This window comes from Pristiophorus japonicus, chromosome 1 (genome assembly GCF_044704955.1).
Source record: "Pristiophorus japonicus isolate sPriJap1 chromosome 1, sPriJap1.hap1, whole genome shotgun sequence".
NCBI classification, from domain to species: domain Eukaryota; kingdom Metazoa; phylum Chordata; class Chondrichthyes; family Pristiophoridae; genus Pristiophorus; species Pristiophorus japonicus.
This window is the reverse complement of record NC_091977.1, coordinates 434,995,643-435,021,796: the sequence shown is the minus strand read 5'-3', so window position 1 is coordinate 435,021,796 and position 26,154 is coordinate 434,995,643. Positions and strand designations below refer to the sequence as shown.

General features: G+C 44.5%; 1 protein-coding gene across 6 annotated transcripts in view; it reads left to right on the top strand.

Moving 5' to 3' along the window:
* efr3a (EFR3 homolog A (S. cerevisiae)) overlaps nt 1-26,154 on the top strand; it is a 328,887-nt gene that overhangs the window by 214,155 nt on the left and 88,578 nt on the right. For all 6 annotated transcript variants that reach the window (XM_070892800.1, XM_070892793.1, XM_070892785.1 and 3 more), the window contains one exon: nt 12,492-12,543. In XM_070892800.1, the coding sequence (XP_070748901.1) occupies nt 12,492-12,543 (52 nt within the window). The remainder of the gene's footprint in view (nt 1-12,491; nt 12,544-26,154) is intronic.

Sequence of the window (26,154 nt, the reverse complement as noted above, 5' to 3'; positions counted from 1 at the left end):
CCCTGTCAATCCCATTCAGAATCTTGTATGTTTCAATGAGATCACCTCTCATTCTTCTAAACTCCAGAAAGTATAGCCCCATTCTATACAATCTCATCATAATACAGCCCTCCCATCCCAGGAATCAATCTAGTGAACCTTCTTTGTACTGCTTCCAAGGCAAGTGTATCCTTCCTTAGATAAGGGTTCAAAACTGTGCACAGTTCTCTGTGTGGTCTCACCAATGCCCTGTATAATTGTAGCAAGACTTCTTTACTCTTATACTCCAACCACCTTACAATAAAGGACAGCATGCCATTTGCCTTCCTTATTGCTTGCTGTACCTACACGCTCAGTGTTTCTTGCACAAGGACACGCTCTGAACACCAACATTTCACAATTTCTCACCATTTATAAAATAATCTTTTTTTCTATTCTTCCTACCAAAGTGAATAACCGCACATTTCTCTACATTATACTCCGTCTGCCACATTACTGCCCACTCATTTAGTCTATCTATATTCCCTTGCAGACGCTTTGTGTTCTGCTCACAGCTTACTGTCCCACCTAACATTGTATCATCAGCAAACTTGGATACATTACACTCGGTCCCTTCATCTAGGTCATTAATATAGATTGTAAATAGCTGAGGCCCCAGCACTGATCCTTGTGGCACCCCACTAATTACAGCTTGCCAACCTGAAAAAGACCTGTTTATCCCTGCTCCCTGTTTTCTGTCCGTTAACCAGTCCTCTATCCATACTAATACATTACCTCCAATCCCATGATCCCTTATCTTGTGTAACAACCTTTTATGTGGCACCTTATCGAATGCCTTTTGGAAATCCAAATATATTACATCCACTGGTTCCCCTTATCTACCCTCTAGTTGCATCCTCAAAAAACTCTAATAAATTTGTCAAACACGATTTCTCTTTCATAAAACCATGTTGACTCTGCCTAATCATTTTATGATTTTCTAAGTGTCCTGATACCACTTTCTTAACAATGGATTCCAGCATTTTCCCGACGACTGATGTCAGGTTAATTGGCCTGTCGTTCCCTGTTCTTGTATTTTTGGATTTCCAAAAGGCATTTGAATATTTTAACATTATTTATGTTCCGACAACAGCTGACTCCAATTACTATCTTTGTAGTCATGGCGCCTTTTAAGTTGGCAATTACCAATTTGAGCACTTAATTGGACATTTTAGCTTGCTTGGCTGAAACTTTTAAGTTCAATTTACTTGTTATCTTACTGGGATGACTGTTGCATTTGTGTGTTTTTCTAGGCTCCGTTTAAATTCCAGCTCTTCCAAGATGTGCAATATTGGCTCAATCTTTTATTATAACCAGTTATGTTGATTTTTCTATTTCTTTTAGGTAATTGTAATAATGTCTACTGGGTAAAACTAATCGGATTGTGTCGTCCAATCCATGAAGTACACTATTTCTACAGTGAGTGCATGAAACATAACCACTAACCCATGAGTGTGTGTGTGCTAGGCCCATACAGCAGAGCCTGGTCTCCAATTGTCTTGGCATTGGACCAAGATCTTGTTCTGTCAAGTTCGTGTGGTAACTGATGTCCAACGGCCACCCCACGATAAAAGAATTCACACACAGGCATCTTCCACCCTCTAAAATGAAGTTCGGGACCTGGAACGGCAGGACCCTCATGGATAACCCCAACAGCGACAGATCTGAACGTCTCACTGCTATCGTTGCCTGGGAACGCGGGCGTTTTGACATCGCCACCCTGAGTGAGACACCGGCGGGCAGGAGGAGGTCAGCTCAAGGAACAAAGTGGTGGATACACCACCTGCTGGAAAGGCAAACAGAAGAAGAATGTTGCCTCCATGGGATAGGCTTAGCCATCAAAAATGAGCTAGTTGGATATCTTAGTGACTCCCCTTGCGGGATAAACACACGCCTCATGACCCGCTGGCTCACCCTAGCCCAGAACCAGTATGCTACAGCCATCAGCGTGCATGCCCCAACTTTGGAAGCTACGGATGAGACCAAAGAGGAATTCTACTCCAGCCTTGACCAATCCCTGTCTCGAGTCCCAACTTTAATGCTCAAGTTAGAAAGGACTCAGACCTCTGGAGAGGTGTGATCGGCATTGAGGGGTAGGGAAAACCAACTCCAATGGTGCCCTCCTCCTGACAAAATGCTTAGAACATGGTCTTGTCATAACCAACACTTTTTCGTCAGAGACAAGTAAAAAGCCTAATGGCAACACCCTCGCTCCAGGCACTGGCATCTGTTAGAATACGTCATCATCTGAGCGAGGGACCACAAGGACGTCCGCATCACCCGCGCTATGATAGCAGCTGACGACTGCTGGACTGACCACTGCCTCTGACCCCTCTTATCTCCATCAATGTAGCCTCAAAACAGCGGCAGTAACAAACGCTGCTGCAGGGAAAATTAACGCTGGAGCACTCAAAGATCCTACTAAGAATGCCCTATTCAGTCAGCGTCTCACAGCCAACCGGACGGCTTCCAATGAACCAGAGCCGTAGAATATCCATATTGCCTGGCCTGCCCTCAAGTCCACCATAATTAGCACCTGTGAAGAGACTCTTTGTCACTCTATCAGAAAACATCAAGACTGGTTTGATGAGAATGACCAGGAGATCCAGGAGCTAATAAACTGCAAACGAAAGGCATTCTTGAAATGGAAACAATACCACAACTCTGGAGCAAGAAAGCAGATATATATAGGCAACTGAAGGCCAAGGTCCAACAAAAAAACTCGTGACCTAAAGAACAGATGGTGGGCGGAAAAAGCGTAGGAGATCCAACAACTAGCCGACAACCACGACGTGCTTGGATTCTTTAGCGCAGTCAAGACCACCTATGGCCCAAGCTCCTACCCCACTGAGGGCTAAGAACGGAGAGGTGTTAATCAAAGACAGGCACTCAGTGGAAGGAGCACTTCGAAGATCTCCTTAACCAAGACTCTGGGCTCAATTTTCCCCAGTATTTGCTCCGTGTTTTTTTTGGAGTAGGCTGCTTTTTCTGGCCTAATTTAAAAATCCCCAGTTTCCCCAATCAATTTGCACCTGCGTAACTGACTTAGTTACGTTTTTTTTAAGGTACGTTTTTTTTTTCTCAAAAGGCATTACCAGCCACCTATGCCAGTTCTGACCATTTAGGCAGCTTTGGCCAGCTAATAGTTATTCCATTTCTACTTAGGCCAGTGTATGTGGCCACTCGAAAAAACCCTTGAGAGTTAAAGAAATTGGCGCAGGTAAGTACATCGGAAGCCATTCGGCCTGGGCTAGGGGCAGAAAACAGAGGACCTGAACCAACCAAGCCTTAGCAATGTTAGATAAATCAATGTGGAGTGCATTTGCAAACAAAAACTACTAACGAGACATTGAAAAATGAAATCCATTCAATAGAAACACCACATCTCCGAGGGAACAGACTTGCAACACCATCCTTCGCACAATTAAAATAATCAAGAAATAATCATAACCGCAATTCTCAAAAAAATAAAAAATTGAAGTCGTACCTTCAGCATCAAACTCCAATTCACCTTTCTGCACTTGGCCCAGGAAGGCAGCGGGCCGCTGCAGGAGGTCACTCGGCCTGGGCTAGGGGCGAGAGAATGCACCGGGAGGCCACTCGGCCTGGGCTAGGGCCGGGAGGGAGTGAACTGGCCGACATCGGGGCCACAGAGCAGCGGCACGTCAATGTGGAGGCTGGGGTGGGGAGGGGAGCATATAGATCCTCCAACAACCCGGTAAACAATAGCAAGCCATACAGCCCCTTTAACAATAAGCACGGTCACTATATTGTGTGTGTCCTAATGTAATTAATCTCTTGTTAAGGAAAATGAAAGAGGTAGTGTGAGTGGCTTAACAATGAAGCCATTTTCAACACAGTCCCTCAACTATTCCCTCAGCCATGGTATTTTGAACAAACAGATTTCAGTCTTAACAATATGGTGATTGCAGCGTTTCGCTGTACTGATGGCATTACCTGTTGCAGTGCAGTTTGTGGGCTGGAAGATCGACACTAGTGAACGCACCGCTCTGGCAGGTTCACTACTTCAAAGGCAGTTTGAACACAGTCTTTCACTCAAGGGTCATGCTGAACTGCCACCGCGCATGTGCAGGCGTCCCGGCACATTTTTCCGGCGCAGACATAGAAACATGGAAAATAGGTGCAGGAGTAGGCCATTCGGCCCTTCAAGCCTGCACCGCCATTCAATGAGTTCATGGCTGAACATGCAACTTCAGTACCCCATTCCTGCTTTCTCGCCATACCCCTTGATCCCCCTAGTAGTAAGGACTACATCTAACTCCTCTTTGAATATATTTAGTGAATTGGCCTCAACAACTTCCTGTGGTAGAGAATTCCACAGGTTCACCACTCTCTGGGTGAAGAGGTTTCTCCTCATCTCGGTCCTAAATGGCTTACCCCTTATCCTTAGACTGTGACCCCTGGTTCTGGGTTTCCCCAACATTGGGAACATTCTTCCTGCATCTAACCTGTCTAAACCTGTCAGAACTTTAAACGTTTCTATGAGATCCCCTCTCATTCTTCTGAACTCCAGTGAATACTAGCCCAGTTGATCCAGTCTTTCTTGATGTCAGTCCCGCCATCCCGGGAATCAGTCTGGTGAACCTTCGCTGCACTCCCTCAATAGCAAGAATGTCCTTCCTCAAGTTAGGCGACCAAAACTGTACACAATACTCCAGGTGTGGCCTCACCAAGGCCCTGTACAACTGTAGTAACACCTCCCTGCCCCTGTACTCAAATCCCCTCGTTATGAAGGCCAACATGCCATTTGCTTTCTTAACCCACCTGCTGTACCTGCATGCCAACCTTCAATGACTGATATACCATGATACCCAGGTCTTGTTGCACCTCCCCTTTTCCTAATCTGTCACCATTCAGATAATAGTTTGTCTCTGTTTTTACCACCAAAGTGGATAACCTCACATTTATCTACATTATACTTCATCTGCCATGCATTTGCCCACTCATCTAACCTATCCAAGTCACTCTGCAGCCTCATAGCATCCTCCTCGCGGCTCACACTGCCACCCAACTTAGTGTCATCCGCAAATTTGGAGATACTACATACCGCAGGCTCCACCCCCGAGACGACTGTCCACGCTGCGAGGGTCCAGAGTAGAGGCCAAACAATAGCGACAGTCCGAAGATTTTTTTCTGGAGTATCTACTGGCCTAATGAAGCGCCGCAAATCGGGCAAGTATGCTAAAAAAACGGGCTAGGGGAAAATTGAGCCCTCTGCCTTCGACATGAGTGTCCCTGACTCCATCTCACAGCATGCTACCCACCAACACCTGGCATGAGGTTGAAAAGGCCATCTGACAACTGAAGGACAACAAGGCTTCATGAGCAGATGGAATCCCCGCCGAAGTACTAAAGCATGGCGGATAAATATTCTTGGCGCGAATCCATGACAGCCTTTCAAAGTTGGTCAATGTAGAGAGTTGTGTGCTATCCTGGTCAGTCTGCTGCCAGCATCGCCCCAATGGTTATCAATACCATACAGTTTGGGGTTGTTTTCAGTACATCCATATAATAGTTGTTCTACCCACTTTATTTACTACTAGTCATTCATGAGTTCGCTGTTCAGGTAATGTTTTGGCAGTTTGTCATCCATTCAAGCAAAATGTTCTACTTAGCATAGCTAAGCTTCTTGTAGCATTATCTAAGAAATATTTGATGTCCACATTTCAGAACATCACAATTGGTGATGTGGTCCTACTGCTTGATATGCAAGTTGGATCCAAAGTGGTGCAAATTAAACTTGTCAAGGTCTTTGACATGGCTGCCAACATATGACCAAGTTTCAGATGAGAGTCAACCTCACAACAGTGTGCCAAACCCATGATCTCTACCACCTAAAAGCCCATGGGCAGCAGGCGCATTGCAACACCATCAGGCGCATTGCAGCACCACCACCTCCAGGTTACCCTCCAAGTCTCGCACCATTTTGACTTGGAAATGTATCGCCATTCCTTCATCGTTGCTGGCTCAAAATCCTGGAGCTCCCTACCTAATAGCACTGTGGGTGTATCTTCACACTGACTGCAGCGGTTCAAAAAGTAGCCTCACCACCTCCTTCTCAAGGGCAATTATGGATGGGCAATAAATGCTGGCTTTGCCAGCGATGCCCACATCCCATAAATGAAGAGAGGAAAAAAAGGAAAAATATGCTGATCCCAGACCCGTTCTGGGAACTCGTCAATCACTGCTGCAAATAGAAGAAAACTACTTGTTTCTGCTTGACTTCACTGCAGATTTCACAGTCTGGATGTGTAACTGTCCAGGCATGCTTTGCGCAGTATGCCATCATGTTGCAATTTGAATTTGGGCAGCATTTTCCACTAAGTCTGCTGTCTGCATCAAATGCTTCTGACATGGCATGAGGTATTGAATCATTGCTACTATTTTCATCTTATGACAGGCGTAGTATCTTGAGAACAAGAAATTGTGCCTTGGACATTAGTGATGAGTTGTCTGTTTTCTAAATTTGTGATAGTAACTGAATTATAATTTTATTTGCATGGCTAAAGGCACTTCATTTTACATATACAGTATGATTTTTGACCACCTTTCATGCTCTCTAGAACTACTTAGCTAATGATTCAGTTCTCAAGGAGAGACTATTGCCTTACTTTGCTACATTCAGTAAAATGGAGGTTCTATTTACCTGTGGTAGGGAGTGAATAAGATGGCCTCAAGGCATGCCCCTTCACTTCATTTAAATATACTTTCTGAGCTTGGACAATGTACACAAGATGGGTGGCTGAAATTCCTAAAATGGGCCAGCAGCTCTTTTAAAGGCTGCTGCTAGCCCTTAAAAGGGAATTGCCAGCAATTGCACTTCTCGAGGCCAGAACAGATTTGTGATCAGCATGTGTGCGATATGGTGTCTCCAAAGACTCTGGCCTTTGGAGGTGCTGCAGCAGGAAGACGGCCCTGTTTGCTGCTATCTGTAAAAGCCCAGGTGCAAGCTGCTTCGATGGAGGTTGCTGAGTGAGTGAATGCAGTCTGTCAGATCTGCCATACTTTATAGCAAGTGAAGAAAACCTTGAGCGGAATCAGAAAGTATCACTACGTGTAGGTGCCTTTGTATACCTGCACACTTCCTTCGGACGAGGAAGGCCTGGAGTTAGTTTAAATGTTTTATTTGCTGCACTCTTTGTGATGACTTGCAAAGCATTCACACAACTTTAATAACTTTTTGCAATGCACCTTTTTTCCACAGTAACCTCTTCGAACATTTTCAATATGTAACAGTAGTGCCATGCACATAACTCTTCAGTCATCAGCAGAACTGTATGGCAGCAAAATCATCATCATCATTGGCAGTCCCTCGGAATCGAGGAAGACTTGCTTCCACTCCCAAAGTGAGTTCTTTGATGGCTGAACAGTCCAATACGAGAGCCACAGACTGTTACAGGTGGGACAGACATTCGTCGAGGGAAAGGGTGGGTGGGGCTGATTTGCCGCGTGCTCCTTCTGCCTGCACTCGACCGCTTCACGCTCTTTGCGTTGAGACTCTAAGAGCTCAACGTCCTCCCGGATGCACTTTCTCCACCTCGGGCGGTCTTCGGCCAGGCTCTCCCAGGTGCCAGTGGTGATGTCGCACTTTACCAGGGAGGCTTTGAGGGTGTCCTTGTAACGTTTCCGCTGCCCACCTTTGGCTTGTTTACCATGAAGGAGCTCCACATAAAGCATTTACTTAGGGAGTTTCGTATCTGGCATGCGAACTATGTGGCCTGTCCAGCGAAGCTGATCGAGTGTGGTCAGTGCTTCAATACTGGGGATGTTACCCTGGATGAGGACACTGATGTTGGTGCGTCTGTCCTCCCAGGGGATTTGCAGGATCTTGCGGAGCTAATGTGGGAACACCTGATACGATGGGTGTTTTTGTGACTGGAAGGCTGTTTCCAGTGTGGTTCCGCAGGGCTCAGTACTAGTCCCTGGCTTTTTGTGGTATATATCAATGATTTAGACTTGAATGTAGGGGCATGATTAAGAAGTTTGCAGATGATACTAAAATTGGAAAAAGTAAAAATGAAATTCATGGTGGGGAATATAGAATACTGAGATGTGTAGAGGAACAGAGGGACTTTGGAGTGCATGTCCACAGATCCCTGAAGGTAGCAGGACAGGTAGATAAAGTGATTAAGAAGGCAAATTGGATACTTGCCTTTATTAGCCAAGACATAGAATATAAAAGCAGGCAAGTTATGCTTGAACTATATAAAACACTACTTGGGCCACAGCTTAGAGTACTGCGTGCAGTTCTGGTCACCACATTGCAGAAAAGATGTGATTGCATGAGGGTACAGAGGAGATTTACGAGGATGCTGTCTGGACTGGGGAATTTTAGCTATGAGGAAAGATTGGATAGGCTGGGGTTGTTCTCTTTGGAACAGATGAGGCTGAGAGGAGACCTAATTAAGGTGTATAAATTTATGAGGGGTCTAGATAGAGTAGATAGGAAGGACCTATTTCCTTTAGCAGAGTGGTCAACAACCAGGGGGCAAAGATTTAAAGTAAGTGGTAGGAGGTTTAGAGGGGAAAATTTTCACCCAGAGGGTGGTGGGGGTCTGGAACTCACTGCCTGAAAGGGTGGTTAAGGCAGAAACCCTCACCACATTCAAAAAGTACTTGGATATGCACTTGAAGTGCCGTAACCTACAAAGCTACGGACCAAGAGCTGGAAATTGGGATTAGGCTAGATAGCTCTTTGTCGGCCAGCGCGGACATGATGAGCCGAATGGCTTCCTTCCGTGTTGTAAATTTAGATGATTCGATGACACCGGCAGGGTGATGGCCAGGACACATGGGTGCTGTTTTGGGTGCACTGTCTAATCTCTTCATAATTGTGCTCTGCTTCCAGTCTATGGCTGCTCACAATCATCTGGAGAGTTGGTGGGCCAGCAATGTTAAGAGCTGTCTGACTTTGAGGAGATAGCCATTTCTCTCTTTGGTCAGTCTGTGGAGGGAATTGACGAGGATATGTTTGAATGTGGGGTGTCACCACACTGCAAAAGATGAATATTATCTTTATTTCTCCTTTTTGTATGGGCAATATTGGGTAGAGCTGTTGAAAGCGAGTGGCCGGAAATATAGACAACCAACTTGAATGGAGGGATATGAGATATTCTTGGAGCTACAATATTCAGGCATTCATATTGGCCCAGGAATCCCGGTTGGCGATTGGGTAAAAAAACTTTTAAAAGATGCGCACTTACCTGAAGCTGCTGTGCCCATGCGAGTTCCCGGTCCTGAGGCCTCCATTAACTGCGCGTCGAAGTGCGTGAGCATCAAAACGTGCGCCGGGCTGGAGCTGCAGTCACATGGCTCTGGGCAGCCAATCGGGTAAAGTATGTTCTCATTCATCATAATGGGAACTCCATAACAACCCCCCAACACACAAAACATTCAATAAAAAATAGAAAAAATGCACTATATAATTTAAATGTTATTTATGTATTATTAAAAATATATATTTTTCTGATTTAAAAAAAAATGTAATGCTTTAAAATAAATTTAACGCAGGGTTTTTAAAAATAAAATGTGTTTTTTTTAATTTAATTTTTTATGTTTTAAGTGTTTTTTAAAACTCTTGCGCTTGTAAAAGTAGGCTATGCGCCTGCTTTTATCAGGAACAAGAGTTTTCAGGACATTTGCTGGGCAAGATATGGGTAAATACCGCAATCTTGTCCATGCAAAATGACAGATTGGAAAAGCTGGCTTTCAGCGTATGCGCATTGTGCACTGAAAACCGACTTTTGCGATGCCTTCCCGGGTCCGTACACACTCAGTACAGACCCGGGGGGCTGGAATTTCTGCCCCATTGAAAGCCAAAGTTAGTCAATGGCTGGAGCTGTCCATTACTAGTAATAGTTGTCTATAGTATAGGATGCTCCAGTCTCCTTACTAGTGTGTCATATCCATTAATGATGTCTTGCTCCTCTCCATCATCCTCTTCCTATGGGTGTGTTCCCAATCCTGCACGTACACTCTTCTTTTGATAGCAATTTTTGCAGAATACAGCAGACTATGATGATCTTGAAATTTTGGATGGACTGTGGACCACCTGAGCATCCTGTGATCTGCTCCTCAATAACTTGGGTGGTGGCACGGGCATGCTTGTATTTGCACTTTGGTACTGTGGGGAGTTTCTACATAGACTCCTGCCATGGCGACAAAGGTAGCCTTGGTTTCCCAACAGACATCTGTTCTGTCAGAACTGTTAAATAATGCAGTCACTGTGTATTGTCGCATATTTGCTGCTCCCTGTATAATGGGCATTAATGTGTAGGATCATATTTTTGTGGCCTGTATATTTATGAAATGCTCCCCTTTCTGTCGATTGATACATTGAGATGCAAATGTGGATCCCTGATGGCCACATAGTTTCCATTTACAGCTACCAGGTGGTAATAGTTCTCCTGTTTCAGTTCATGCAGCAATATTGGAACTGCCAAAAGCATACCCATTTTCCCAACTTTGGCTGCAATTTGTACTGCAAGCATAATTGTCAAAGACTTAAAGTGTCCCTATGCCACTGTTGTTGATGAGCAAATGGCCCTGCCAATTCACAGTAAAGGTAAAGAGAATGAACAACAGGCATTTTTAAAATTTCATCTGACCTTCAGCATGTGAACGATGTTGGCGAGGTTACATTTATTGTCTTGATAAGGTTGTGATTGGCCTTCTCTATGAATCGCCAAAGTTCTTCTGGTGATGGTGTTAGGGAGAGATTTCCAGGTGTTTGACAATTTAAACCCAGGCATGCTGTATGTATTTGGTTAACAAACTTATTTGCATTTTGCCCACTTAGCAGCAGCCTCCATATTATAGCTCAAATTGCTCAACTTACACTAAACTGTTGGATAATGATAACATCCATATGCATGTCGTCCTTGTCTCCTCTTTGATTCCACCACAACAAAAAAGACAAGAGTTTGACTAAATGTTACACAATATCAGCAATTATTACTGAATTTTAATGAGCAGTCGGTGCTTGCTGGTGTCTGCCATGAAATGCTGCAAGTTTAAAAGCAAGTATTACGCACTGATAAGATCAATTTGTATATTAGTCTAATTCAAACAGATGCTGATCATCAGAGCCTACAAGTCCCCAGAGAATTTGCTTTTGAAGCCTGTTGTTTTAATGCACATACTCCTATTGCCCTGCAAAAGTTTGTGTATATTCCCTGCCAAGAATTTCATTTTTACTTTTTCTAATGAAAATTAAATCTACAGTCAAAGTCATGGGGCTGGATGTTCGGCTTTGCTCATTTTGGGACGGTAATGGTGGCGGGACAATATAATTTGCGCTTGCGAATAGTTTGCGCCTCAGTCCACAAAATTGGGCAACTGGGCCCTGAATGTGGGGCGGATGCTAAGGGAGGCATTGTACATCTCTCTTAGGGCACTAGGCCCGGTGAGCATGTGAAAATCCCGAGCTAAACAGCCGAGTTGGGAGCGCTCAGAGGCCTGGGGAAAAAAAAACGTGGAGGGAAAAAACACCAAAAACATTCCCAACACAGCCTATGCCACTACAACATAAATCGCACAAAAAAGGAAAAGAAAAAACAATCACACTTACCTGAGGTGGATATTACTTGCCTCACTGCAGTCAGTATAGGTCGGACCGCCCGTTTTCACAGGCGGTCCCAGCAGGGTGTGCTGCGGGGAGTACGGGTTGGGCGGGAGTCCAAAAGTGAGCCGGTGTCGCAACAGGGCGCTGGAAGCTGACTGCCCGCCCAGAAAAACTCTCTGCCGCCCCTCTGGGGCGAAAACAGAAGTGCACATCACCTAAATGGTTACCTAAATGTTATTTAAAAAGTTGTGTTAAAAGTGAGTATCATTGAATGCAACATGGAATTTTTAATTGAAAATGAATTAACTAACTATTTAGCTACTACCCCTTTTGAATGAATTTCAATACATTGAATAGATTGCTACTGCTATCAAAACAGGCTGAAAGAAAGCATCAAAATTAAATGCTTTTTACGGCGAGTATAACTTCTGGGGAATATTGTGGGATGAGTGTGGCAGCGCTGAAATGGTTCATAAGATTAGAGGCACCTGAGAACTCTCCTAAATTGTGGAACAAATGGCTTAAAATTAATAAAATTAAAGGTTCATTATTGACTGAGTGAAAGGCTATGACGATGTACTGGACTGTGCAGTAGTGCTCGGCCTAATATCACATTTGCTTTTGATAACTGAGCTTTTTTTGAAACAAAAGTAAAAAAATTTTTAAATTATGATTTAAAGGTTACTCTATTCTAGAAGGGCAAATCTTGTCATTTAATTTGCTCTTTAAAATTCAATTTCTGAGTCATGATTAGCTCTAGCTGCGAATATGATGTATGTATACTGTGTTTTGACACTTTGTGACCTTTTCGGGTCTCAAGATACTCAGCCAGATTTTAACTTGCAAAACAAATTGCTGTACACAAGTTAAACCATTGAATTCTTTATAGGGAGCGGGGAACAAGAACCATCCAGATCATGCTTCTGAGATCGCTACTTAAGGTAAGAATATGGTAAATAAGGTAAATATGAAACTGTAACCAAAAGTTGAAAAATTACTTTCATGGTGATAGTTTAATTAACTTAAACTTTAATTGTTGGAGAAATAATTCTATTAAGTACTCCAAATAGACTCAATTTTTGGTTCAGTGCTTAATGCCTTTTCAACTCCTAATTATAGATCAAATTAATCCGGATGCTAATCATAGGTATAACTTTATCTTTGAAATTCATCTAAAGGGCTACAAGGGTTTCAAAAAGGATAGGGTAGGTCAAAGGGGAGGAGCGGTTGCTATTTTTATCAGTGAGAATCTAACCGTGAGAGAGAGAGACTTGATATTGCCTCATCAGGCTCAGCTGAAGCTATCTGGGTTCAAATGGACCAAGCTCACATGCAGGGATTAATTATCGGTAATTGTTATAGGCCCCCGGGTCAAACATTTGAACGTGATGAGTTATTATGGAAACCGACTATTGATGCTTTTAATATAAAATGCCATGCAGCGATAGCTAGAGCAAATAGGGTGTTTGGGTGTATCCATTGGACAATTGAGTATAAGACGAGGTATACTGTTTTATCCTTGTACAAGATCTCAGTCAGGCGTACTTTGAATATTGTGTCCAGTTTTGGTCTCCTCACATGGGTGATATTGACGCTCTGGAAAGAGTGCAGAAGAGGGCCACTAGACTAATTTCTAGTCCAAAGCATCTTAGTTATCAAGATAGGCTAAAGGTGTTGAGATTCTATACCCAAGAGCAGTGTAGGGGGATTTGATAGAGGTTTATAAGATAATGAAGGGAATAGACAGTGTTCCAGCTAACCGTTTATTTCAATTAACTAGATTAGGCAGTACCAGGGGCTGCAAATTTAGGTTGTATATGGCTAAATCTAGGTTAGATGTCAGGAGGTGGTTCTTTTCCCTGAGAATAATCGACCTCTGGAACAAGCTGCCGTTTCATGTGGTGGATGCAGACTCACTTGAATTCCTTCAAGCGAAAGCTGGATTTGTAGGTAGGTACTGCAGGGAATTTAATGGCCAGAGTGATCATCTGGACTAGTTTCGATTGCCAGATGGGTCGAAGAGGAATTTCTCAGATTTTTTTTCCCAAATTGGCCTGGGTTTTTAATCATTTTTTTGCCTCTCCCGGGAGATTTTGGGTGGGGTGGAGTGTATATGTTGTGATGCACAAGGTATCGCAATTAGGACAGGGATTGTTCAAGGCTGGAGTAAAAACACACTTTATTCTCACCTGTTGCATCGAGTGTTGGGGCATACGCACACAGAGAGTCGGAGAGTCATGAGACGTTCGCTAATCCCGCAGGGGGAGTCTCTGAAGCGGTCGACTAGCTCGTTCTTGATAGCGAAACCGACTGCGTTGGAGGCAGCGTTCTTCCTCTGGTTTGCCTTTCCAGAAGAAGGTGCAACCTCCATCTTTTTCCTTGAGCTGGCCTTCCCCTGCCCGCCGGGTGTCGCTTAGGGCGGCGATGTCGGCTCAGAGACAGAGACACCTCAAATTGCTGGAGAAATACCTCCAACGATGCCTTCGCAAGATCCTGCAAATCCCCTGGGAGGACAGATGCACCACCGTTGATGTCCGTGATCAGGCCAACATCCCCAGCATCGAAACACTGACTGCACTCGACCAGCTCTGTTGGGTGGGCCACATTGTTCGCATGCCTGACACGACTCCCAAAGCAAGTACTCTACTTGGAACTCCTACACGGCAAGCGAACCCCAGGTGGGCAGAGGAAACGTTTCAAGGACACCCTCAAAGCCTCCTTGATAAAATGCAACATCCCCACCGACACCTGGGAGTCCTAAAGATCACCCTAAGTGGAGGAAGAGCATCCGGGAGGGCGATGATCACCTCGAGTCTCGTCGCTGAGAGCATGCAGAAAACAAGTGCAGGCAGCGGAAGGAGCGTGCAGCAAACCAGTCCCACCCACCCTTTCGTTCAAAGACTGTCTGTTCCACCTGTGACAGCAACTATAATTCCCGTATTGGACTGTTCAGCCACCTAAGAACTCACTTTTAGAGTGGAAACAAGTCTTCCTTGATTTTGAGGAACTGCCTATTATGATAGAAACATAGAAAATAAGTGCAAGAGTAGGCCATTTGGCCCTTCGAGCATGCACCGCCATTCAATAAGAACATGGCTGATCATTCCTTCAGTACTCCTTTCCTGCTTTCTCTCCATACCCCTTGATCCCCTTAGCCGTAAGGGCCATATCTAACTCCCTCTTGAATATATCCAATGAATTGGCATCAACAGCTCTCTGCGGTAGGGAATTCCACAGGTTAACAACTCTGAGTGAAGAAGTTTCTCCTCAACTCAGTCCTAAATGGCCTACCCCTTATCCTAAGACTATGTCCCCTGGTTCTGGACTTCTCCAACATCGGGAACATGCTTCCCGCATCTAACCTAACCTGTCCAGTCCCGTCAGAATCTTATACATTTCTATGAGATCCCCTCTCATCCTTCTAAACTCCAGTGAATAAAGGCCCAGTTGATCCAGTCTCTCCTCATATGTCATCCAGCCATCCCTGGAATCAGTCTGGTGAACCTTCGCTGCACTCCCTCGATAGCAAGAACGTCCTTCCTCAGATTAGGAGACCAAAACTGAACACAATATTCCAGGTGAGGCCTAACTAAGGCCCTGTACAACTGCAGTAAGACCTCCCTGCTCCTATACTCAAATCCCCTATGAAGGCCAACATACCATTTGCCGCCTTCACTGCCTGCTGTACCTGCATGCCCACTTTCTGTGACTGATGAACCATGACACCCAGGTCTCATTGCACCTCCCCTTTTCCTAATCTGCCACCATCCAGATAATCTGCCTTCGTGTTTTTGCCCCCAAAATGGATAACCTCACATTTATCCACATTATACTGCATCTGCCATGCATTTGCCCACTCACCTAACCTGTCCAAGTCACCCTGCAGCCTCTTAACGTCCCCCTCACAGCTCACACCGCCATCCAGTTTAGTGTCATCCGCAAACTTGGCGATATTACACTCAATTCCTTCATCTAAATCATTGATGTATATTGTAAAGAGCTGGGGTCCCAGCACTGAGCCCTGCGGCACTCCTAGTCACTGCCTGCCATTCTGAAAAGGACCCGCTTATCCTGACTCTCTGCTTCCTGTCTGTCAACCAGTTCTCCTATCCACGTCAGTACATTACCCCCAATACCATGCACTTTGATTTTGCACACCAGTCTTTTGTGTGGGACCTTGTCAAAAGCCTTTTGTCAGTCCAAATACACCACATCCACTGGTTCTCCCTTGTCCACTCTGCTAGTTACATCCTCAAAAAAATTCCAGAAGATTCATCAGCATGATTTCGCTTTCATAAATCCATGCTGACTTGAACCGATCCTGTCATTGCTTTCCAAATGCGCTGCTATTTCATCCTTAATGATTGATTCCAACATTTTCCCCACTACTGATGTCCGGCTAACCGGTCTATAATTACCCGTTTTCTCTCCCTTTTTTAAAAAGTGGTGTTACATTAGCTACCCTCCAGACCATAGGAACTGATCCAGAGTTGATAAACTGTTGGAAAATGATCACCAATGCTTCCACTATTTTTAGGGCCACTTCCTTAAGTACTCTGGGATGCAGACTATCAGGCCCCAGGGATTTATTGGCCTTCAATCCCATCAATTTCCCTAACACAATTTCCCGCCTAATAAGAATATCCTTCAGTTCCTCCTTCTCACTATACCTACTGTCCCCTAGTACAATTGGAAGCTTATTTGTGTCTTCCTTCGTGAAGACAGAACCAAAGTATTTGTTCAATTGGACTGCCATTTCTTTGTTCCCCATTATAATTTCACCTGAATCCGACTGCAAGGGACCTACGTTTGTCTTCACTAATCTTTTTCTGTTCATATATTTATAGAAGCTTTTGCAGTCAGTTTTTATGTTCCCTGCAAGCTTCCTCTCATACTCTATTTTCCCCCTCTTAATTAAACCCTTAGTCTTCCTTTGTTGAATTCTAAATATCTCCCAGTTCTCAGGTTTGTTGCTTTTTCCTTGGCTTTAACACTATCCTTAATTTCCCTTGTCAGCCATGGTTGAGCCATGATGATGACGATCGCAATTGTGTGGAACAGGCTTGATGGACGAGATTGTCTTTATCTTTCCATCATTGTTCTTATGTCCGTTAGAAGTAATCATAACATCTTGACATTTTTATGTACATTTGAGACTGACAAGTTTTGGTGTGCTTCAATTTTGCTTCATATGTAGAAATTTACAGGAATTCAAAATGTGTGCCCATTTTGTAAGGCAGGAACGCGATCAATCCATTTCTAAGTCTGTTGTATTTAAAATTCAGATTAAAAATATTAGTCATACAAAAAGTATTTCAGAATACAGTTGCAATGTACATTTTTCAGCATATATCTGAAAACATTATCTTGGAGTGCTTTGTCATGGAAGGATTTCAAAATGTTAGTGGGCACAAGGGGGAAGAAATCCTAGGTGATAAAAGTTTAAGTGTGTATATATTTGTGTTGTGTGGGACAGGCTTGATGGCCCAGATTCTCTCTCTCTTTCTTAACATTCTTGCGTGCAACATGCACCTTCTGTCCACAATCTTCTTTCCTGTTATTTTCGGTTGCAATCTGCAGTCATTTCTGTTGCAGTAAAAGACATAATATAGGTGATAAAACATTTACATTGGTGGAAGAATGGTATATGAGCTTGCCTACAACCAGCTGACTTCCCAGGCCTGGCCAGCTACCTTTTAATTGCCATTTCAGCCCTTTTTGACACTTTTATAAAAAAAAAAGGGTAATAAACAAAGAATGCTTTTGAGATGGGAGAGTTGAAGAGAACCTTCATCTTATGACTTGTCAACGAGAGTTACACCTACAGAGAGGAGGGGAGGAGAGAGAAAGGACAGACAGACAAACAGACAAGGATTCGGTGCCTATGCTCACTCAACCTGTGGAGGGACAATCACTTGAATACAAGAACAGTTTTTGTTGGATTTATGGTCCTTGTTTTGAGGCGGTCAGCTTGTTCCATTTAAGTTTGAACCTGTGGATTGACAGTTGGCGAATTATATATATTGTAACAATTTATTTTAACCTTTGGGTACCGAATGTACTGGGTATAGCAATTTTTTGATCCATTCGAAACTTTTTTTGGTTTTGTGCCTTTCTAAGGACTACATGGCTGCAAGCAGGCAGGGATTATCTCAGAATTGTAAACAGGCCTTTGTAACCTGAGCTTTTCCCCTGTCCATTTGCGTGTGCAATTTGACTGCTGGTCCAGACCCAAGCCATTCAATACTTTTCCACTTTTTCCTCCTCTTTCCTTTTCTCTTTCTCCCTCCCTGACCTTTCTCCCCTGTCATCATGCCTCCTTTCATTTCTTCTCCTCTTAGATACTCTGCCCTCCCAAATCCCTTCATTACTCTTCGACCTTCCTACTCTTCTGCTGCTGTCCTAGGCTTGACTCCTCTTAGACAAGCCTACAGCTTCCATCTGTGCCTCTCTTGCCATCCTATGAAGGGCCCATCGAGGCACTCGTCGCTGCTTCCTTACGAGCGGCAACCACAACTGTCCCCATCCTGCACTCTCACCAACCATCCTGCCCAGTATGCCCACTGGGGGCTATTCTTGCCAAACTCCTCTCCGTCCAACTCACCCCACCCCCCACCTCCCACCTCCAGCGCTGGCCCTGTGGATGCAGGCAGTGGTGCAGCCATCACCGATCCTCTCCAGAACGTCCTGTTCGCTTGCGAACATGGCCCTTCCCATCCATGAACTTATCGTGGATGATGGCATTGACATCATGGCCCTGACAGAAACCTGGTTGAAGGGCGATGACACCTTACCGTTAAATGAAGCCTCCCCGCCTGGCTATACCTTCCACCACTTGCCCCGCTCAGACAGCCGTGGTAGTGGTGTGGTTCTTGTCAGCAAATGACGCATTGGTCTGTCCCCCGACTCCTCAGACACTTTCTCCTCCTTTTGAACGTCTCACCTTATTTCACCCCTCTCGCCTCTAATTTAAAATCATTCCCTACCGCTGACCCAAGTACCATAAAAAAAAAATTATTGATATTCCTTCACTACTTTCCTCGCTCTGCCTCTGCACCGAACGACTTCTCATCCTCTGTGATTTCAACCTCCATCTCAATTCATCATGCTCTCTCTCCTGAGTTCACTAGACTCCTATCCTCCATTAAGGATGTCACAGCAGCGCATTTGGAAAGAGGTGACATGATAGGTCTAAGTCAGCATGGATTTGTGAAAGGGAAATCATGTTTGACAAATCTTCTGGAATTTTTTGAAGATGTTTCCAGTAGAGTGGACAAGGGAGAACCAGTTGATGTGGTATATTTGGACTTTCAGAAGGCTTTCGACAGGGTCCCACAAAAGAGATTAATGTGCAAAGTTAAAGCACATGGGATTGTGGGTAGTTTGCTGACATGGATTGAGAACTGGTTGTCAGACAGGAAGCAAAGAGTAGGAGTAAATGGGTACTTTTCAGAATATCAGGCAGTGACTAGTGGGGTACCGCAAGGTTCTGTGCTGGGGCTCCAGCTGTTTACATTGTACATTAATGATTTAGACGAGGGGATTAAATGTAGTATCTCCAAATTTGCGGATGACACTAAGTTGGGTGGCAGTGTGAGCTGCGAGGAGGATGCTATGAGGCTGCAAAGTGACTTGGATAGGTTAGGTGAGTGGGCAAATGCATGGCAGATGAAGTATAATGTGGATAAATGTGAGGTTATCCACTTTGGTGGTAAAAACAGAGAGACAGACTATTATCTGAATGGTGACAGATTAGGAAAAGGGGAGGTGCAACGAGACCCAAGTGTCATGGTACATCAGTCATTGAAGGTTGGCATGCAGGTACAGCAGGCGGTTAAGAAAGCAAATGGCATGTTGACCTTCATAGCAAGGGGATTTGAGTACAAGGGCAGGGAGGTGTTGCTACAGTTGTACAGGGCCTTGGTGAGGCCACACCTGGAGTATTGTGTACAGTTATGGTCTCTTAACCTGAGGAAGGACATTCTTGCTATTGAGGGAGTGCAGCGAAGGTTCACCAGACTGATTCCCGGGATGGCGGGACTGACATATCAAGAAAGACTGGATCAACTGGGCTTGTATTCACTGGAGTTCAGAAGAATGAGAGGGGATCTCATAGAAACTTTTAAAATTCTGACGGGTTTAGACAGGTTAGATGCAGGAAGAATGTTCCCAATGTTGGGGAAGTCCAGAACCAGGGGTCACAGTCTAAGGATAAGGGGTAAGCCATTTAGGACCGAGATGAGGAGAAACTTCTTCACCCAGAGAGTGGTGAACCTGTGGAATTCTCTACCACAGAAAGTTGTTGAGGCCAATTCACTAAATATATTCAAAAAGGAGTTAGATGTCGTCCTTCCTACTGGGGGGATCAAGGGGTATGGCGAGAAAGCGGGAATGGGGTACTGAAGTTGCATGTTCAGCCATGAACTCATTGAATGACGGTGCAGGCTCGAAGGGCCGAATGGCCTACTCCTGCACCTATTTTCTATGTTTCTATGTTTCTAATCTCTCCCTCCATGTAAACTCACCAACCCATATTCACGACCACCTCCTTGACCTTGCCATCTCTCGTGGCCTCGCTGCTCCCATCGTGTCAATCACAGATAAGTCCATATCTGACCACTTCCTCGTATCACTCTCCACCAACATCCCCCTTCCACCCCCCACAACCCTACCTCCTTCTGTGTCCGCCCTGGAAAAGACTCTCTCGACTCTCTGACAACTGCACTTATGAACTCCCAACTGTCCAGCCTTTGGCCCTCCATTCACCATGACATTTCTGCAGCTACAGATCTTCTCAATCACACTCTCACCACCACCTTTGATATTCTAGTCCCTGTTAAAACAATTACTCTCTCTCATCCTGGCCATTTCCCCTGGTACAGCTCTGATCTTCGCTCCCTTAAGTCCAAGGGACTCAGCCTTGAAGGGATATGGCTGACAACTGATTTAGCCATTCACCGCTAGATCTGGCTGGACCACATAAAGCACTATTGCGTCCTGCTCTCCTCTGCCAAATTTGCTCATTATTCCAGAAACTTTCTGGAATGTAAAGATAAACCCCGGCTTCTATTCTCCATTGCAAACCGTCCTTTTAAACCCCTCTCCCCAGTCTCCACCCTCACCTCCGACAATAAGTGTGAGAAGCTCATGGACTTCTTTGTATCTAAGATTGAAACCATCCATTTGGCTGCCTCTTCCCTTCCTTTCCCTTGCTCACCGGGCCAAATTTCCTCTAAGGATCCCTCCTGACTGAGCCCTGACCTCACATCTTACTCCAGTTTCTCTCCAATCTCCCCTCCATGAATTTTCCAAGCTCCTCATGTCTGAGACCCACTTCCTGCTCCCTTGACCCTATTCCCACCAAACTGCTGACCACTCAACTTCCTTTTCTGGCTCCCATGTTAGTTGACGTTAACGGTTCTCTCTCTGCTGGTATTGTCCCCCTCTCCCTTTTAAATCTGCTGTCATCACCCATCTTCTCAAAAAAAAATCTAGACCCTCCGTCCTTGTAAACTTACCGCCCCATCTCCAATCTCCCTTTCCTCTCAAGTCCTTCAACATGTTATTGCTTCCTAAGCCCGTGCCCATCTTTCCCACAATTCCATGTTTGAATCCCTCAAATCCAGATTCTGTGCCTGCACCAGTACCGTAACGGCTCTCATCAATGTCACAAATGACATAAGAATATAAGAAATAGGAGCAGGAGTAGGCCATCTGGCCCCTCGAGCCTGCTCTGCCATTCAAAAAGATCATGGGTGATCTGATTATGGCCTCACCTCCACTTCCCCACCCTCTCCCCATAACCCTTGACTCACTTATCTTTCAAAAATCTGTATCTCCACCTTAGATATTCAATGACCTAACCTCCACAGCTCTCGGGAGTAGAGAATTCCAAAGATTTATGACCCTCAGAAGAAATTCTTCCTCATTTTCTTTTTAAATGGGCGACCCCTTATTCTGAAACTATATCCCCTAGTTGTAGATTCCCCCACGAGGGGAATCTTCCTCTCTGCATCTACCCTGTCAAGCCCTCTCAGAAACTTATACATTTCAATAAGATCACCTCTCCTTCTCCTAAACTCCAACGAGTATAGGTCCAATCTGCACAACCTTTCTTCATACGAATGCCTTCTGGAAATCCAAATACACAACATCGACTGGTTCCCCTTTATCCACCCTGTTCGTTACATCCTCAAAGAACTCCAACAAATTTGTCACAATGATTTTCCTTTCATAAAACCATGCTGACTCTGTTTGACTGCATTATGATTTTCCAAATGTCCCGCTACTGCTTCCTTAATAATGAACTCCAGCATTTTCCCAATGACAGATGTCAGGCTAACTGGTCTGCAGTTTCCTGCTTTCTGTCTCCCTACTTTCTCAAATATAGTGTTACATTTGCATTTTTCCAATCTGCTGGACCTTCTCCAGAATCCAGGGAATTTTGGTAGATTACAACTAATGCATCCACTATCTCTGCAACCATTGCTTTTAAGACCCTAGGATGCAGGCCATCAGGTCCAGGGGACTTATCGACCTTTAGTCACATTAGTTTGCCTAGTACTTTCTCTAGTGACAGTGATTGTTTTAAGTTCTCCCCCCCAATAGCCCCATGATTATCAAATTTTGGGATGCTACTGATATCTATTACCGTGAAGACCGATACAAAATATTTATTCAAAGTCTCTGCCATTTCCCTGTTTTGCATTATTAATTCTCCAGTCTCATCCTCTAAGGGACCAACATTTACTTTAGCTACTCTCTTCCTTTTTATCGACATGTAGAAGGCCTTACTGTCTGTTTCTATATTTCTTGCTAGTTTACTCTCTGAGCGTCAAAATAGTTTATCATTTTTTTTAGTCGTCCTTAGTGAGAACATAACATAAGAATTAGGAACAGGAGTAGGCCGTCTAGCCCCTCGAGCCTGCTCCACCATTCAACAAGATCATGGCTGATCTGGCCGTGGACTCGGCTCCACTTACCCGCCCGCTCCCCATAACCCTTAATTCCCTTATTGGTTAAAAATCTATCTCTCTGTGACTTGAATACATTCAATGAGCTAGCCTCAACTGCTTCCTTGGGCAGAGAATTCCACAGATTCACAACCCTCTGGGAGAAGAAATTCCTTCTCAACTCGGTTTTAAATTGTCTCCTCCGTATTTTGAGGCTGTGTCCCCTAGTTCTAATCTCCCCGACCAGTGGAAACAACCTCTCTATCTCTATCTTGTCTATCCCTTTCATTATTTTAAATGTTTCTATAAGATCACCCCTCATCCTTCTGAACTCCCAACGAGTAATGACCCAGTCTACTCAATCTATCATGAGGTAACCCCCTCATCTCTGGAATCAGCCTAGTGAATCGTCTCTGTACCCCCTCCAAAGCTAGTATATCCTTCTTGAAGAAAGGTGACCAAAAACTGCACGCAGTACTCCAGTTGCGGCCTCGCCAATACCCTGTACAGTTGCAGCAGAACCTCCCTGCTTTTGTACTCCATCCCTCTCGCAATGAAGGCCAACATTCCATTCGCCTTCCTGATTACCTGCTGCACCTGCAAACTAACTTTTTTTAAGCCGGTTCACGGACTCCCAGGCCGCCTGCAATTTCTGCGGCCTGGAGGAGTCCGTGTTCCATGTTTTTATTGAGTGCACGAGGTTGCAGCCCCTGTTCCATTATTTGAAGGGGCTGCTCCTGAAATTCTGGCTGCACTTCAGTCCCACTCCTGATCTTTGGGCATCCTGTGCGGAGGGGAGCAGGTAGGTCCGAAGGCCTCCTCGTAGGACTGCTCCTGGGCACGGCCAAGGGTGCCATCAGCCGGTCCAAACAGCGGGCGGTCGAGGGGGTCGTTCAACCTGACTGCCTGCCTCTCTTCCGCTCTTGCATCCGGTCCAGGGTGTCCTTGGAGATGGAGCATGCGGTGTCCACCGGTACGCTCGCGGCCTTCCGCGAGAGGTGGGCACCGGAGGGACTGGAGTGCATCATCACGCCCGGCAACCAAATTTTAATTTGATTTTACGTTTTAAAGTTTAATTTGTTTTAATTGCCGGTGCTTTTAGTGTCCCCTTCCCTTTTATAGGGGGCACTGGGAAAATTGTGATTTTAGTGCCCAAAAAAAAAACACAAAAAAAAACCCAAAAAAAGGAAAAAAAGGGCCTTGTAAATGTCTGGTGTGTCACCCAGGTCGGGTGGCACGGTTTAATGTTTTATGTTTTGCAGGTAGACTCTAAAAGAGTTTCATGCACAAGGACCCCCAGGTCCCTCTGCACCGCAGCATGTTGTAATTTCTCCCCATTCAAATAATATTCCCTTTTACTGTTTTTCCCCCCCCCCCAAGGTGGATGACCTCACATTTTCCAACATTGTATTCCATCTGCCAAACCTTAGCCCATTCGCTTAACCTGTCGAAATCTCTTTGCAGCCTCTCTGTGTCCTCTACACAACCTGCTTTCCCACTAATCTTTGTGTCATCTGCAAATTTTGTTACACTGCACTCTGTCCCCTCTTCCAGGTCATCTATGTATATTGTAAACAGTTGTGATCCCAGCACTGATCCCTGTGGCACACCACTAACCACTGATTTCCAACCCGAAAAGGACCCATTTATCCCGACTCCATGCTTTCTGTTAGCTAGCCAATTCTCTATCCATGCTAATGCATTTCCTCTGACTCCGCGTACCTTTATCTTCTGCAGTAACCTTTTGTGTGGCACCTTATTGAATGCCTTTTGGAAATCTAAATACACCACATCCATTGGTACACCTCTATCCACCATGCTCATTATATCCTCAAAGAATTCCAGTAAATTAGTTAAACATGATTTCCCCTTCATGAATCCATGTTGCGTCTGCTTGATTGCACTATTTCTATCTAGATTCCTGCTATTTCTTCCTTAATGATAGCTTCAAGCATTTTCCCCACTACAGATGTTAAACTAACCGGCCTATAGTTACCTGCCTTTTGACTGCCCCCTTTTTTAAACAGAGGCATTACATTAGCTGCTTTCCAATCCGCTGGTACCTCCCCAGAGTCCAGAGAATTTTGGTAGATTATAACGATTGCATCTGCTATAACTTCCGCCATCTCTTTTTAATACCGTGGATGCATTTCGTCAGGACCAGGGGACTTGTCTACCTTGAGTCCCATTAGCCTATCCTGCACTACCCCTCTCGTGATGGTGATTGTTTCAAGGTCCTCCCTTCCCACATTTCCGTGACCAGCAATTTTTGGCATGGTTTTTGTGTCTTCCACTGTGAAGACCGAAGCAAAATAATTGTTTAAGGTCTCAGCCATTTCCACATTTCCCATTATTAAATCCCCCTTCTCATCTTCTAAGGGACCAACATTTACTTTAGTCACTCTTTTCCGTTTTATATATCTGTAAAAGCTTTTACTATCCGTTTTTATGTTTTGGGCAAGTTTACTTTCGTAATCTATCTTTCGTTCCTTTATTGCTTTTTTAGTCATTCTTTGCTGTCGTTTAAAATTTTTCCAATCTGCTAGTTTCCCACTCACCTTGGCCACCTTATATGCATTGGTTTTTAATTTGATACTCCTTTATTTCCTTGGTTATCCACGGCTGATTCTCCCTTCTCTTACCGCCTTTCTTTTTCACTGGAATATATTTTTGTTGAGCACTATGAAAGAGCTCCTTAAAAGTCCTCCACTGTTCCTCAATTGTGCCACCGTTTAGTCTGTGTTTCCAGTCTACTTTAGCCAACTCTGCCCTCATCCCACTGTAGTCCCCTTTGTTTAAGCATAGTACGCTCGTTTGAGACACTACTTCCTCACCCTCAATCTGTATTACAAATTCAACCATACTGTGATCACTCATTCCGAGAGGATCTTTTACTAGGAGATCGTTTATTATTCCTGTCTCATTACACAGGACCAGATCTAAGATAGCTTGCTCCCTGTAGATTATGTAACATACTGTTCTAAGAAACAATCCCGTATGCATTCTATGAATTCCTCCTCAAGGCTACCCCGTGCGATTTGGTTTGACCAATCGATATGTAGGTTAAAATCCCCCATGATTACTGCAGTTCCTTTTTCACATGCCTCCACTATTCCCTTGATTATTGCCCGCCCCACCGTGAAGTTATTATTTGGGGGCCTATGAACTACGCCCACCAGTGACTTTTTCCCCTTACTGTCTCTAATCTCCACCCACAATGATTCAACATTTTGTTCATTAGAGCTAATATCGTCTCTTACAACTGCCCTGATATCATCCTTTATTAACAAAGCTACCCCACCTCCTTTCCCTTCTTGTCTCTCTTTCCGAATTGTCAGATACCCCTGTATGTTTAATTCCCAGTCTTGGCCACCCTGCAACCATGTTTCTGTAATGGCCACCAAATCATACCCATTTGTAATGATTTGTGCCGTCAACTCATTTACTTTATTTTGAATGCTGCGTGCGTTTAGGTAGTGTTTTAATACTAGTTTTTAAACCATGATTTTTAGTTTTGACCCCTCCTGCAGCCCCTTTATATTCATACATATTGTCCCTTCCTATCAACTTGTGGTTTACACTTACCCCAGTGCTACTCTG